General features: G+C 32.6%; 1 protein-coding gene across 4 annotated transcripts in view; it reads left to right on the top strand.

Annotated features, from left to right (window-relative positions):
• RhoGEF64C (Rho guanine nucleotide exchange factor at 64C) overlaps positions 1-16,747 on the top strand; it is a 121,842-nt gene that overhangs the window by 72,134 nt on the left and 32,961 nt on the right. For all 4 annotated transcript variants that reach the window (XM_011064322.2, XM_011064321.2, XM_087402720.1 and 1 more), the window contains one exon: positions 13,404-13,623. In XM_011064322.2, coding sequence (XP_011062624.1) covers positions 13,501-13,623 — 123 coding nt within the window. In that variant the 5' untranslated portion in view covers positions 13,404-13,500. The remainder of the gene's footprint in view (positions 1-13,403; positions 13,624-16,747) is intronic.

Below are 16,747 nucleotides of genomic sequence, written 5' to 3'. Positions count from 1 at the left end.
GATAAATTCCAATAATTCAGAAGTATCTTAAGAAGAGATACATAACCAGACATTCTTAGGAATGTCTGATTAATCTAATGTCAGATGAAGACATCTGACTTTCAGAATGTAATTGCACGCAAGAATAGTTTAGGTTTCACAAGCTAGGAAACTCGTTTATTCATTTCCTTGCTTGACGTCACGAGAAAAGGTAAAAGCGGGGGAAGAGCAAAATCATGTCACCATGATATACATAAGAGCTAGGTCCATGAATTTCCTTGTCATAAGGCGGTCACTCGAGCAAGATCAACCGTGTGATATAAACACGGACCAAATAAGGTCTCTGAATTTTCGTAATAAGAAACTTGCTGGAACTAATTGTGAATGAAGTTTGGTTGTTGATTGGCTTGACAGGATATAAAACAAAGATGGAGAACTCGTCTGGAAAGCTACGCTAGCAAGATTTCAAAATTTGGACGATCTTGCCGGAATTTTTTTCATGAATTTATATTTATTTTCATATGTTTTTGAGTGGAAATTAAACTTCTAAAAATCATTGAATATCATAATAAATGATAAATTATGCATCAAAATATATAATGTATATAAATATATGTCACGTAAAAATTGAAAGTGAAGAATATCATAAAATTTCCGGCATCATGTTGTTTAGACAGATTTGATTTTTTTTTGTTTAATTTATATGTAGATGATTATGTTCCTCCCTTAATCTTTTCGATATCATTGAGATACATATATCTTAGAAAAATTTTAAAAATACTATTGACGAAAATAACAAGAAATCAATAAAATTTTATTATGAATCATTGGATGAATATATTCTGGTTACGTGTTATTAGATTAAACTTTATGTAATACACAAAATACTTAATTGTGATAATTTTGCCGATATAAATGCTTTATAATTTTTGCATAGAGAAAAATGATACTAAAAAGAAATCGTTTTTGCTAGAAGAAAAATGATACTAAAAAGTAATCGTTCAGTGAGCCTGTACATTGTCGTAACCAGTCATTAGCGGTGGATTGATTTCAGCAGAGGATTTTACTAATTCCGGCTTACAGTCGAGAAGTCATCTCGGCGGTTGCATTGGCTAAATAATTATTCATGTTGGCGATATATCACTGGAGTGTAATAAATTGTATTTTATTCAGTTTAGTCCAACGACTCGTGAACACTCGCCCGTATGCTTAACAACGACCAACACTCGCACGTAACACGAGGTACGTAATGTACGACCTATAAACTGCATTCTTTCGAGGAGCGAGACATAAATGCGACCGCAACGACCAGCTCTTCTCGGAATGCATCGTCCCAGCGTCAAGAAACGTTATTAACAATCCCAATTTTTATTCGTACGACTTCACGCGTGCTAGACTTTCTGGTGACAGAATCCGGCCAACATTTTTTAAGTCATCATTTTTTATAGCCGACCTAAAAGCGATCTCACTATGTATTAAGGTCATTTCCGCTTCCTGTATTTAGTGCAGGTCGTTTGATTCTTAGCGGATGCAGCATTACACATACGGTTATTACATGAAAAGAATAAATAGAAGATACAATATAATCAAGCGATCATATTTAACGGTAATTTCCAAGTACGAAAGCAGAAGTATGATTGTAGCACAAGTGACTTTTCACTAATTTCGCCAGACATAACGAGTTAAAAAAATGCGTTATAGGATTATGTACATAACGTTTCGAATATCTATTATTTGAATCTATTGTAACGGTATCACCGTTGCTCAACGATGCATCAGTTATTAATAGCACTACTTCATGATTTATGATGAGAAAGTCTGGCTTGTCGTTTCTAAGTGTAGGTATTGTTTATTAATATTATTTAATTTGAGCATAACGATATCCATGGTCGACTGCTTGCTCGACAAATTATTATATGTTTATCATACGCATGATTATCATATGTTTCAAGATGTCTTGCTTCGCTAAGTTCCTCCTAAATAGACGGGACAAGGAAGGCGAAAACGGCGAAAAAACCAATTTCTTTGGGGCGGACGTTTCCTGAATCATCAGGGTTATCGTTTGCTGATTGTTTTCCAATCTTTGATTGTCTCGAATACCCGAGCTGTAACACGAGACATCCATCTCGTCGAATCTTTGCGAAATCTAAAAACGTATCTTCCTCGAAGTGAAATTGGGATTCCAATCGAATTCAAATTTAGCGAATATATCCAACTCGGATATATCAAATGTCCAAATTTTAATTGTCTTCATATAAATTTGCATAATTTACATATAAATTTATTAATTATAATTCCTATTAGAATATGTTTGATCCTAGTTATAATTAATTTGAATTCTAAATTAAATTAATCAGTATTAATATAATCATAATTAATATATAGTTAGTATTAATATACAATTTAATTTAATAGAACATTAAAATATTTGAAAATTCAGACTTGTAATTTTTTGCAATAATAAGGATATCATTAACTAAAGTCGTGAAAGTACTAATCTTGGCGTCATATTGCACTTTCGTGTACAATCTTATGATTAAATCAATTACATCTTAAACGTCTCAGATTACGGAAGGAAAAGTACAGTTTTTCTATCATAAAAAAGGGTAACCATGAACACTCACTGACCTAAGATCTAAGACGAGCTGGTCAGGCTTCTCCGTTTGAAAGTGATCGAGGGTCCATGATAAAGCTGTAAGTAGGTCAGAGTAGTGGGGCTTGGACTGATCCCCTGGAGACATCATAAAATTTCATTTTATTTTTGCGTCTTGTTGAAAGTCCATCTTACTTTGTATGTCCGACCCTTGTTCTCCCGCACTAAACCTACTTCTGCTGAAATCTATATGTCGTTTTGCTCGATTTTGCTTTCCTATTCATCCATCGCACTATACTGGGTCAGTCATGTTAAAAATTGTTCCGTTACTAAGCTTCTTCTGCTTCTTGGGTATTAATTAATGCGTATCTCGATTGATGCGCTCCAATTAGAGAATTAATCCAATAAAGACAATTAAAGTAATATCAGAGAATTTATTTAGAGGCATTATATATGAGATAACTGTACCCAATATGGCTTATCTGAGCGCTAGTGTTGGATTTTTATTGAATCCAACACTAAAAACTAATATTTAAGGTCAGATTTTACTTGGATTCTACATTCGCGATCTTTTTAGGTAAATAGGAAAGCCTAATCAATTACCATCTGATTTTTCTTTAAAATCTCGTGTTATACAACAACAAATTGCTCGTCCATTACCTTAATAGTGCACGCTTGGTGGGCTAATCGTTTATTATTACAACGTTAGGAGATTTGCCGTGCGCTTGGCGCGGCAGTCAATCAGAAATGCAATCAGCATTCGTAATTATAACGCGTAATTCGCGATACTTTCGCAACCACAGCGGACTCGGCAAATAAATCCTTCTCCGCTTCTCTCTTATTTCTGCGCTATGCCAGCTACAGTGGCAGCAGTCAGGGGAAGATTCGCGTCGTGTGTTCTCGTGTTTCTCCGACAAACGTGTCCTTGTCGTCACGCGGAAGATGTTTGTCTATTTTCTCTCTTTTCATTATCGTAATTCTAGCTTTTGTCGTCTAGCATAGGATTCTTTATTAAGAACCGCAGGCAATTATTTGTGTAACGTAGAATGTAATTTTAACAACGAAAGGAATTTTAAAAAGAAGAAAAGAGTGTAGGAAGAGGAAGGAGAGAAATAGAATTTCTGTAGAAAATGAATAAGTAGAAAGATAAAATGAAAATAGGATAGTCTAAGAGAAAGAAATTATGTGACCGAAGTATAATAGAGATTTTATTTTTACTTTAGAAATTCTTCCCAATAGTTCTCTGAAAATTCTAAAACTGTTGAACTTTTATTTTATTTCTGCATTTCTGCACGGAAAGAATGATTTTGCTAAAGTAGTTTAGGTAGATACAGATGATCTGAGAATAAAATTGGATTTTGTTGGATTATAAAATGTATAAGATGTCTAAACCGATTGTTAGAATGTCAAAATTTTTTGCAGCTTATCATATTTGAGTTTCCCACATAATTATTTTGACAATCCGGCAAAATTATTTTCGGATCTGTATCTACTTAAATTTTTATAGATACCGTAGTACAATCGTTGTAAACGTCTGCCTAGTCATGTGTGATTTGAAAATAAAAGTGTTTAGATTTTTCAAATACCGCGAATTCAAACCTGTTCCAGCTTGAAGATCTTTCTCGCAATGCCTTCTGCCGATTACTTGTTCTGCATGTACTCTAACGCGTTCCGATACGTGCCAATTTCACGCTTCGAAGAATCCCTAGGTCTCCACCTCCGTCACCCTACGATTTCTTCTTACTTTCTTCGCACCGCGGCCGGCAACATGTTATATTTACCGCCCATTCATTCTATTCCGCGACCAATTCCGCGGTGCATTATTTCATTTATATACTGTTCTCGCACCTTTCGCAACCCACACCGTCTCAATCGAGTGGTCGCGCCAACTTGTCGGAGAATAGATCGCGTATCGCATTGTTCATCGGGATTCGCACTTTCCCAACTATCTTTTCGAAATTCAGAACGAGTGGCACGGCGAAGATGTTGCACGTACATTGCTTTATAAATCTTGCATCCTCTGTTGATTTATCGTTGCATCATTATTCGCTATCGTAAATAGTGCTGTGTTTGTGTATGTGTTTTGTTTGTAAATTTCATTGTTACGATAATATTTTCTTTAATAAGTTATTATTTCTTTCATGTCGCAAATATTATTGCTACATATCGCGGTTACGTCCATTTACTTTTTCATGATTTCTTCATTGATGGTTAAAGAATACTAAGAAAGGAGAAATTCGTTCTGTAACATGTTCGCGTAATTGTTTTGTAACTATTCGGATTCTTATATATCTTATATTTTATATTTTTTTCATGTATAACTTATATACCTACTTATATACTTTATATTTAATACATTATGAAATAATATTTAAAAGAAATCTATGCGAACAAATTCAAATAGATAACTATCGAAAAATTTAAACAGATACTTATACGCTTTTAAAAAACTTATGCATGTTAAATTAATTTTAGATGTGAAAGAAAATAGATTGTTGATATCTTTTTTAAATTTTCTTTGTACAGTGTTAGAAATATTCTCAAATTTTATTAACTTTTAAGTTACACAATTTGAATTTAATTTCATGACATTACATTAAATTTAATGTATTTATAACTAAAAAGTATATTTGTGTACATGTACATAAAATTTAACATATCTTTCGTGAAATTTTATTAAAAGTACATTAAATTTATGAAATTTAATATACACGTTCATTTCATTTAAGTAACTACTGTATATAACTTAATTTACAGTTAAATCATTCATTACTTTTAATTTTGTTCATAACTACGAGCTTCATTTACATGTAAAGAAAGTGTTTACATTTCTAACAGTGTAACTATTCGAATTTTTATATAATTTATATTTAAATTTATATTATTTTGCATTATAAAATAATATATTTAAACGAGAAAAGATCTATGAAGAAATTTGATTTAAAATTAATAGCCATTACATGGAGAGATCTCGAAATCGATACCTGTATTTTAATATTCGCTACCACAGTCCGGTTGGAAAAACCGATCCCACAGCCCAAGCTTTTCTTGCAATACTTTTACACAACAGCGTTCAGAACAAACCTCATTTCTTTACATGATTAAACAGCAATTAACATATATACTTATATGACGCCGGGTTTTCGAAACGAACTGGTGTATCAGACATATATATGTGACACGTGGTATCGAACGTGTTAAGCAACTTATGCATACGAAATTAATTTTACATGTCAAGGAAGATAGATCGTTGATATCTCGTTTTCCAAATTTCCTTCGCAACGCCGACCGGAGTTACGCACCGTTGCGAAGATCACCGGTGCATCGACTAGCAACGACTAGGAGGATGCTGTGCCGCAATATCTCCGCTGCTGGAAGCACCGAGGCGCGACTCGAGCGAGATAAATCTGCAGCGATCCGTAGTTACGATGAAAGAAGAGGGCCGCTTTCGTGTCGCGCTCGACGTACGCGTGCCGATCGCGGTAATTTTACGCTTCACGTCACCGAACTTCGCCCCCGGGATCGCTTTCTCGCCCTGTGATATCCCTTCTCGCAGAAGGCGATCCGTTCGACGGACCAGCATTCGACGAATCTGTCGAGAGCGGTCATCTGCACGTTGTCTCATCGGTCTTTTCCATCCGTTGCTACTCTTGCGTCGATCTCGCACTCCGTTCCGTGCGCGGCATCGATAACCGTTCCTCTCGAGAACCGTTATCGGCTCGACCTAACTATCACCTATTGCGATCTCACAACACACATTCACTGGTATTTGTGAAAACAAAGTTCCAAGACGTAATGTATTTCGGTGGTTCATGACAGAGATGAATGGTGGACGATGCGCGACGGCTAAATGGCTATTGAGAAAAGAATCTCTTCTCAGTGAATAATTCTCTTCTCTTCTTGAATAATTCTCTATTTGATAGTCAATTAGTCACTGGACTATCACAAGCGGAACATCCATGAGAAAGTTAACACATTCTCGGTTTTCATATTGGCTTTCATCTTTTTAGTTTGCTCTGCTTTATTACTGATTCTTTTATTCATCTTTTTTTTTTAATTCAGTGAATATTTTCTGTGGGATATACCCCCCATTCTATGGAAAATTTTTATTGTCCGTTCTTATTTTAAGATCGTCTTAAGTATTGTCTTAAAATCGTAATATGGTTCACTGATTGTCGATTTTAGTTTATATAACGTTTTAAGATTATACTTAAGACAGTATTAAAGATAAGATCTGATTGTGAATATTGGCCTATATATGTTATTTCATTATTTTAATATTTTAAAAATATATGAATAAATGTATTAATATGAAGTAATAAATTAATAATTAGTATCTTATTTGACAGATATTAACAAATACTAAAGATTAAAATTCATTGATAGCTGAAAGTAGAAAGAAAGAAATGTTACAGTCGCAGTATATACATTTTCGCTTTGAAGTATAATGTGATATTATTAATCAAATAAAAAGCAGCGCTTACTTTCTGTTACGTATTTATTCAAGTTATAATTGATAATTTACAAATTAAAATAATATTTAAAAAATCAAAATAAGATTGTTTATTAAAAAAAATCATAAAATATATTGTTAAAATAGTGACTATTAATTTTGTCTTGTTGGTTAAAAATATAGCGATTTTACATTCGTTCTACTATCACGATTACTTCGATTGTAGATAATGTTCAAAAACATTATATATATTTTCTATCAATATAGAAAATATATATAATATTTTTATGATTATAATAAAAAACAAAAAAAGGACTACTAAATCATAATTAAAGTTTGTAAAATTTTTCTTTAAAATATATTTTTTGATTTTGCAAATTCAACTGCACAAGGATTTGAAATTGTTTTTTAAAAAAGAAGAAATGAATTTTATATTGTAGCTGATTTATTCATTAATTTGTTTTCGTAATATTTATACTTTTTAAATAATACTTATACTTTTTTGCTCTCAAATTATTTAATGCGAGATGTTCTTCGGATAAATGTTAAGGCTAGATTTACACGCAAGCAAACGATCTATTATATGTCGATAAATAAATTTATTATAAAAAATTGTACGTAAAGGAATGACTTATGGTATATCGCACAATTTAGAGTCACAACAAATTAAAATTTATGTTTAATGTTTGTAGTAACTACATTACTGCAATTCTTCATCACATACATTTATTATCTCTATATGTATTCAATACTGCGAATACGCGGCACGATATTGCTTAAATAAAAATCATTGTACTCCACGACGCTGCATGACGATGTGTTAGTCAGTATGGTTTAACAGTACTCGGAGTATGCACTCACGTTGTCCTTCGAAAGGTGTGTTAACCTACATTAACGGCATGCCGCATGTCGCGCGTTCTCTTCCGGAAGATGACTTGTGCGGAGACTTCGGTTGGACTTTTGTAATCCGTGAATCTTGCTCGTGGAAAGTGGCGAAGGACAAAATCATTTCCCTCGATCTCTCCTGTAATTACAATAAGTTCTGCATGCGGAGTACTGCTTTAGCAATATCAATTTTTGCTATTTTTATGAATGCATGAAGAAATAATGACTGGTTGTGAATTGTTGTAAATTTTAGATTTTTCTCTGAAAAGTTCAAAGAAATTTAATATTGGAATTAAACATTTTGTGTTCCAAAAATTATTTTTAAATTAAAGTTGTTAATTAATGTTAATAATTATAAACATTTTTTTTCTGTTAAAATGCAAATTATATTATTTTCAAATTATTATATTATATAAGTAAAGGTAAGAGAGTAATGAGGAGAATGGAACAAAATAGTAATACATCTTTTAACCATGGACTATGATTTTCTATTTTAACTTCAATATATATGATAAACGATATTTCTTTCGCGATATTTTACGTTGTGGCATATTATTGCATACATGTTGGTATCAGATGAAAGGTTGACACGTTTTTATCCCTCTATAATTTGCGATGATTACTCGGCTAGAAAATATAATTAGTATGCACATCACAAGGCTAAAAAATGATCGTACGACATGGGTAATCAAAGGAATATCAGCAATAAAAATTCATGTCCGTGTGAATTTTTATATTCACGACGGAAGAAAATCTCTATCGTTATGTAAATAATGACGCGTATTTTTTACAGTTCTAGGACATCTGACTTTACATCTCTCTTGTTATTATCAAGATAAATTATGTTATGATGATCTCTAAAATTATATAGTAAATTTGATCGAACTATTTGCATGCTTCTCGCTTTCTATCTTTAAGAATCGACACAGCTCTGCCTATTATCGCTTCCAGATTAGTATTGATGCGTCAAAAATTCAATCAATTCATTCCATTCATTCCACTCAAGAATCTAAGAGAAAAACATCTCGTTAAAGACTCGTAAGATTTCGTATGACGTTGATTTGTTTAGCGTTTCGGTTAGACTCGCGTGCCGCTGATTGCTGTACGGTAACGACATAATTGTCCGTTATGCGCGATTTCCTCGACTATTACTTTTCACCGCAGCGATTTATCGGTGATGTACAACGAGCTGTGCACACCGTGCGAATACACGTGTCTCGACTCGCGGCTTACATGGCCAAGGAAATGCGCGATCTTTCGATTTTATGGTGGATTACATCACCATCATCACTGTCCTGTCGTTGATTACTTGTGACGTACGATCGCAACGTCATTACCAAACACGTACAGGACGTTCCACTATCCATTTCTATCTCTTCGTGATGGCAAACCTTTCGAGGAATTTAGATGTAATTTATTTCTCGAAAGTTAATAATAATTTCCTGGAGCTCTTTCTAATTTCCGAATAAATGTTTTGTCAATTAATTATGAAATTAAATCAATCAAACTCTAATTAGTTTCCTCTAATTACTAATGTTATGTAATTTCATTAGAATGATGCTGTAAAACCTATTTTGATGAGAAAAAATTAATTCTGCACTGAGAAAAAAAGTATTTATGATTATAATTATATAGTAGGATAATTGTGATTAGAAATTCTGTTTTCATAGTTATTATACTGTTATAATGTAGTAATAATAATTATTTATAATTCTGTATACCAGAAATATATATAATTGGCACCGAAAATAATTTATAGTTATCTTAGGTGTCAATTATATATATTTTTGGTATATAAAACTGTAAATATAATTACTATTACAGTAATAATAATTATAAAAATGAAACTCCTAATCATGATTATTTTATGATGCAATTATAATCACAAATATCAAACACTTTTCTTTCAGTCATGGCTTCAGGTATGGCTTCTTTACAGTACAATGTTTGTCATTAATAAGAAAAGTGATATTTCCAGTTTCTAATTTTGTCATCATATACTGTATTTGTTGAACCACTATTTTCACTTAGTTTGAATGTCAGGAATAGCGTGATTCGGATCAGTTTTGCTTTGTAACGCGTAATTATGGGTTACAGGCTAGTTTATTTTTCGTAGACGAAGGGGACACGGCAGATGGAAAGTATCGACAGCAATTTCGAGGCCTTGATGATAGTCCAATATTATTTAGTTCGTTTTGCAATGACGACTCCCTTCGGCTATTTCTCTTGTTGCCTCGGCGTTAGATCTTAGATGTACCGTATCATTACGAAAGCGAATGGCCGATCATTGTCTTTCGGCGAGTCGCGCACTCCCCGTTATGGAGTCGGCACTGCTTCTCTTTGTTCATTTTTAGTTTTGCAATTCATGAAACGCGATTCGCATTCGTGCAGCTTGAATAATACGGTCATTTATGTTCACGTGTGGGAAACATATTGCATGTTTAGTAAATATTAGAAGTATAAGAAAGAAAATATTAGAAATGTAAGAGAGTTTACTAAAAAAAAAATCTAATTACATATCTTCGTTCATCACGGAAAAAAACAATTTTGCTGAAATATTTAGAAAGTTAGGTACAGATTTGAAAATAATTTTGCTGGATCATCAAAATGATTATGTAGGTAACTCAAGCATGATGAGCAATGCTGCAAAAAAATTTTGATATTTTAGCAATTAGCTTGAACGTTCTACATGACTATTTTGATAGTTCAAGAAAATTACTTTTATTTATAAATTTTTAGATGTTTTAGCAAAATTTAGATATTAAATGTTATTTCCGTGCATATACTTCAAGTTTATAATTGTCATATAAATTATATTGTTTAATAAATCGATGTCAATTACGATCTCACACGATTAATATCGCGTTCCTTCTGAATTTAATAAGTAGGCTTGCGGTTTCTCCTTCGCGATGTCGCGTAAAAATAGCTCTTTTTACATTGATAGTCTTTTTACACCTGTCTCATTATTACCCGGCGTGTGTTTACTCATACATCATGTACAGCTGGTGGTGCATCGACGAACAAGAATCCCGGGAATGCATTCCACGGTCGTAATGCGTCGGCTCGGTCGGTGGCTTCGTTGCAGACATCTTTATTTGAACTTCGTGCGTACGAATGCAGTTCGTGCAGGGTCGCACTCGTGGGGAAACAACGGGTTTCACGAACTTCAGCGAATTTCACAAATCAGAACCGTAACGTAAATTAAAATACGCTCTGTGATTAATGCAGATGTGCACGGGATGAAATTTAACAAAAATGAGCTATACTAGTTAGAGCACGACTCTAACTACGTGGAAATCTGTATTCTCTCGCACTTCTATATTTTTGCTTAATTAAGAATTTGAATATATAAAAGTTAAACGAAGATTACTTCCAGAATTTCGTCGGATAAATTGTATACTGTTAAATATGCAGTATCACGAATATTATGACACAGTTGATGACAATTCATCGTTGCTTGAAGATGCTTGAAGTCGCGATCGTGTCTTCTTCGCGAACTGTTATCTGCTCCATTTATTTGATAGTCTCTCGCTCTGTTAATTAAATGCTACCGAGTCACTCGTACATTGCGTTCCCTCGTTTGTGGAATTAATTTGTAGAGCTCGTTTGCATCAACTGTTAGTCACAGACCGTTGAGCAGTTCATATTCTTATTTACAATTTTCCTTTGTCCAACAACGATACATATAATGAATTCACAATTAAATCCAGATTCACGTGATTCATCCTTTTTCTAACTTATATTTTAATCATTTTGAAGTATGGATTCTAGTCATCTTAAGTACCTTTACCATAATGTAATGTACTGGTTTTCATATATGAAGGATATTATTAATTAATTAATACATTATTTATAATTCCTTATTATTTTACTAATAAGTTTGTCCTTTTCTATACATCTGACTTTTGGACAGATTAATGAGAAAAATTTTCAAATAGAATATTATTTGTGAATTAGGCTTCATCTATATCATAATATATGCTATTCAACAGAAACTAGGGAATATTTTCAAAAAGGTAAATTTTCAAAATTGCACTATTTATTTCTTACAATAAATGTTGAAATTCGGTGAAAAATTATCGTAAACATTTTTTTATCTTTTCAATTCTGCAGAATTAAATTAAAAAACGAAGTACAAACTTCGAACATCAAAATGCTTTTTTAAATTTTTTGTGATAATTTTTCAAATTTGAACGTTAGTTGTAAAAAATGCAGATTTAGTTTCAAAATCGCGTAATTTGGTTAAGAAAAATAGTAAGAAAATTAAGAAAAAGCATTTTGTACATAAAATATTGTGTTCTTTTTATAAAAGTATATAACTAAGATTGCATTTGCATTTTTTATCCAATTTTCAAAAATATATAGTTTTTAACCAGTTATATACCGTAAATAACGTAATTATTTGTTGATTTTTTAAAATTATTTTTATTTCATATTTTTAAATTTTACATTTACGTATATTATATTGTTGATATAGAAAAATAATACTAAAGTACTATTATTACATTTTAATTAGAATTATAGACATCTATGAAATAAAATGAAAAATTAAAAATATGCAATTTATATTATTATATAAAATATAATAAAATTATTTAAGAACAAAGTAAGTTAAAAGTACGTGCATTGCTGCAACTGAATAAATTTACTGAGTGATGAAATAGTGAACAAAATGTCGCGTCATGAATATTGACGCGGTTTGACGGAAATGTGTGGAGTGCATGTAGAAAATAAATGTCAACACAAATGTTATATGGGTGCTTAGCCAAGCATAAACTCAGCGAGATATTTTCGTCTGTACTCGATGTACGTAACATCAAAGCCCGTAACTCTGATGAATTAACATTTCCTGGACGCTTTCTAGGTCCGACCGACCAAATATCTCGTCTGGTGAGACGAAAATTGCACAATCGCGATCTCCTAGCGAGAGAAATTACACGGTACTATTACATTTACACGGTCAGGTGCCATAATTTATCACAGTGATTATGCAAAGAAATTCTGTTTTGCTACCGTCGAACTCGAACTCATCATTTCGTCATTAAACGTAGACTTTGCTATAAAGATTTCAATTCAATCAGCAGCATACTTATAGATTAGAACCTCTTCATGAAACGCAAGTACAGTTAAACATGGCATAAAATGAGCATAAAAAGAGATTATTTTATTCTTTGAGATAATATTTCTTATCAACTATAAAGAAATATAAAGGAATATAAAGAAAATAATAATAGTAAGATATAAAAGATATAAAGAAACTAATATAAATAATTCTATAGAGTTGTATATTAAAATATTATAAAACAATAGTGCATTTTATGTTCTGTTGGTCTCAAAAAGTTCGCCTGAATGTCGTTAGTTTATATTAAAGATTTTTCATTTTTTAAAAGCTCATATATGTACAAGCTGCTTTTCTGTTATCGACGCGACAGCATTAATTATAAGATGATTATCAGCTCACTTAAAGGAGAATATTTCCATTATTGATTACAGATTCGCCACAACCTGAGGATGCGAGATTGCGCGAGGAACAGAGGAGCGTGGACTGCTGATGCTGCGGAGACACTGAGGTCTGCGACCATCGCGGGAAATGACCATGACGAGCGTGGCTGTCGCCCCGGGTAGCCTCGGCGCATCTCCAGCTATGCTCACCCCTAAGATGTATCATCTGCAACAAGGTCTGAGTCCGTCTGGCTCGCCCACCTCCGGCAAGGTAAATCCCAAAATCCGTCCGAGAATCCGAGATCGCTCGATGTCCGGAATCGTGCGATGCGCGAGAGAGCGTGTCTGATGCGAGACGTTCTTACACGGCGGCGTTTTACGTAACGGGACACAGTCGAGGTTGGAATCGTGGAACCTCATCCGCAGTTGGTCATTAGATACAGTCATTGTGGTAAGTTGTAGCGGATTGTTAAGGAGAGCTTTCTTCTCTGGCATCGCATTTCTCCTTGCAGTCTAATTACTACTTACGACGAGTCTGAATGACTCTTCTTACGTCCTCGGACGAAGGAAAGGCCATCGATTAGCCTCATTTTTTCAAAGTATTTTGCGTAGGGCAAAAAACGTTTTTACGTAACGAGAGTAAGATATATAATTTGTTAGATCCAGATCACACTTGTAAGTATTTGTAAGGAAAGTCAATATCATAGCGTGTTAGAGTTTTTGTTTGCAAAAAGTTGAAATTGATCATTTTACAGATGTTTACAACAAGAGAAAGAGCGATGCATGAACCGTACTAGCGTGTCAAAATAGGGAAAGTGCACGAGGATAGGTTAATTACTAGATATAAGCCGCTTGCATAACGCGAGGATGAATGAACGTAACGTGGTTGCCTATCTCCTGGATCGCGAATTTTTTCGTACCTGCACTCTCCTTTTGCCTTTATCCTTTCCATTTCATTCCGCATATCGCGTTACTCTTGAGTAAGATTAACGTTGATAGACGTCAACGTAGATAATAATTCAATCTGGCACGTGTCATCCATTGTTATTATTTCATTATATTATTAAGAGTAAGACTTTATTAAATTAAATGAAAATTGCATTGTCTATTGGATGATTGTTCTATTCATAATTTATCGAAAGATACAAGTAATATCGATTTTTATAAAGCTTATAAAACATAGGAAGATTGTAAAGGAAAAGATTTTTTCTTCCGATGTATACATTTTCTTTTACTTATATAATTGTGGTGGTACAAATTTCTCCGACACGTACACGTATATACAATTATGTTTTATTCAACGTATTTGCGAAGCTTGTCGGTGAAATGGAATCTAAAGGCAGAAATAAACACATCTTAGAGCAATCCGGATTTGTTGCAATAAGCAATATTATGATGTACGCTCGCTGATCGTAAGTATCCTTCATAACGATGTGACACTTTATTAGATACTTAATTGCTATCATCGTACATCGATAAACAATTTAATGCTTCGATTGCCACGCTACGATTTTTACTATCAATTGAAAATTGAATCCCTTGAGAAGCAATGAATTGACATTCGCATTTTATGACGGTCGGGAATTATACGCGAAGTGCAACTAACACTTACCTCGATAGACAGTCCACTGGACCGTCACTGACGGTTGAAAAACTTACGGGTTTGCGGTTTGGATTTCTATATTCCTGTTTACGTTGTAGGAGATATACTTGAATAAAATTTATGATAAAGTTTGTTTTATTATGACGTTTATTTTATTTTCAATAAGAAAAATTGTTATATATATATATATACGTTTGGCCGAGAAAAAATCTTTTTTTGAATTCAGAATATTTAATAATAAGATTATAACAAAATATCTGATTTATCAAAAAGTATTAATTATTTGCAAGTATTAAAGTCAGTTTCTATAATTATCTTTGTACTTTTACTTTTTATTTTTATTATGGAAGATATATTATGGAAGATACACACACACACACACACACACAAGAAATTTCAGAAATAGTTTCAGAAATAGTTGAACAAACTTTAAGAACATATTCCACTCATTGAAAAAAATATTTAAATATTATTTAAATTTAAATTATATAAAAATTAAAAATATTATTTAAATTACGAGGATCTTACGATGTCCCCATAAATAAAAATTTAAAGAATTCAAATCTTCAAAGGATTCAAAAATACGAAATACTCCGAGAATTGTTGAATGATTTGTCTTCGACAATCAACGTCGATACGAAGTATGCATCGATGTGGAAGGAAATCATTTCCAACAATTTCTTATAATGAAAATATAGATATAAGTATAAAATAAAAAATAGATACAAGTATAAAATAAAATACAGGTATAAGTATAAAATAAAAAAATGTTTATAACTTGGAAAGGAAGAATTTCCGAACACATTTTTTAATGATTTTTTTTCATCCTTACAATGAGTATGCTCTTTTAAAGCTTAACCTATAACTATTTTTAAAACACCCTGTATATATACGTGTCATGAGATTCATATTATGAAAGAGGAAAATAGAGAACCCGAAGAGGGAAACTTGGCGCGGTATAAAACCAGAAATCCTGAAACAGAAAACGTTCCACGAAGGACGGCTATCAACAATAATGTAAGGATTCATAAAGCTGAGGTTACGTACTTCAGTTCTGTTGCTTGGACAATGGCTCGGTTTTATCTTAAAACCAGTCGATTATGATATTGAATACTTTGTATTCACATCGTCTTGATGATACGCTATCTTTCGCGAATCTGCTTCTCTTCGCTCGAATCGAGTGTCAGTCAAGTTAATCGATGATAAAGTGTCGGTTGATACTAATCGCGAATTGCATTCTCCGCAAATTACATAATGCAAATTACAAGTGCAATCTACATATATTATATTTCTTAATGAACAATTTAATGTACGATTCTTTTTTTTTACCGAACGTACATTATTAAATATATTGCAATAATTAAATATATTGTAACAATAAAAAATACACCTTTTTTTAATAATATGATTGATATTGATTAACAAATTGATGATTTATGTTTGAAAGTACATAAATTATTATAAATTCAAATTTTTTTAATATAACATATATATATATAAAATTTAATAATTACAACATATTATATTAAATAACATATTATGACAAAAAAATAGTTACAATAAACGAAAAATTGCGTAGACTCTATTATATTTATTCGCATTGATTTATAGCGGCGCGTTTGTAAGTAATGCAAGAGGATTTATAAGTATCATTACTTGGCACTTGTAAGTATCATTACTTTCTACCGCATCGACAAGTGTTACGAATGGGGATAAATTTGCGCAATTCCGCGAGTAATCCCGCACGCTTATGTGGCAAAAGGCCGGCCGTTCGCCGCAGAGAGTGATATCT

Source organism: Acromyrmex echinatior, chromosome 2 (assembly GCF_024713525.1).
Source record: "Acromyrmex echinatior isolate Ae372 chromosome 2, ASM2471352v2, whole genome shotgun sequence".
In the NCBI taxonomy this organism is placed as follows: domain Eukaryota; kingdom Metazoa; phylum Arthropoda; class Insecta; order Hymenoptera; family Formicidae; genus Acromyrmex; species Acromyrmex echinatior.
Note: the sequence above shows the minus strand (reverse complement) of the source record. Positions and strands in the feature narration are given on the sequence as shown.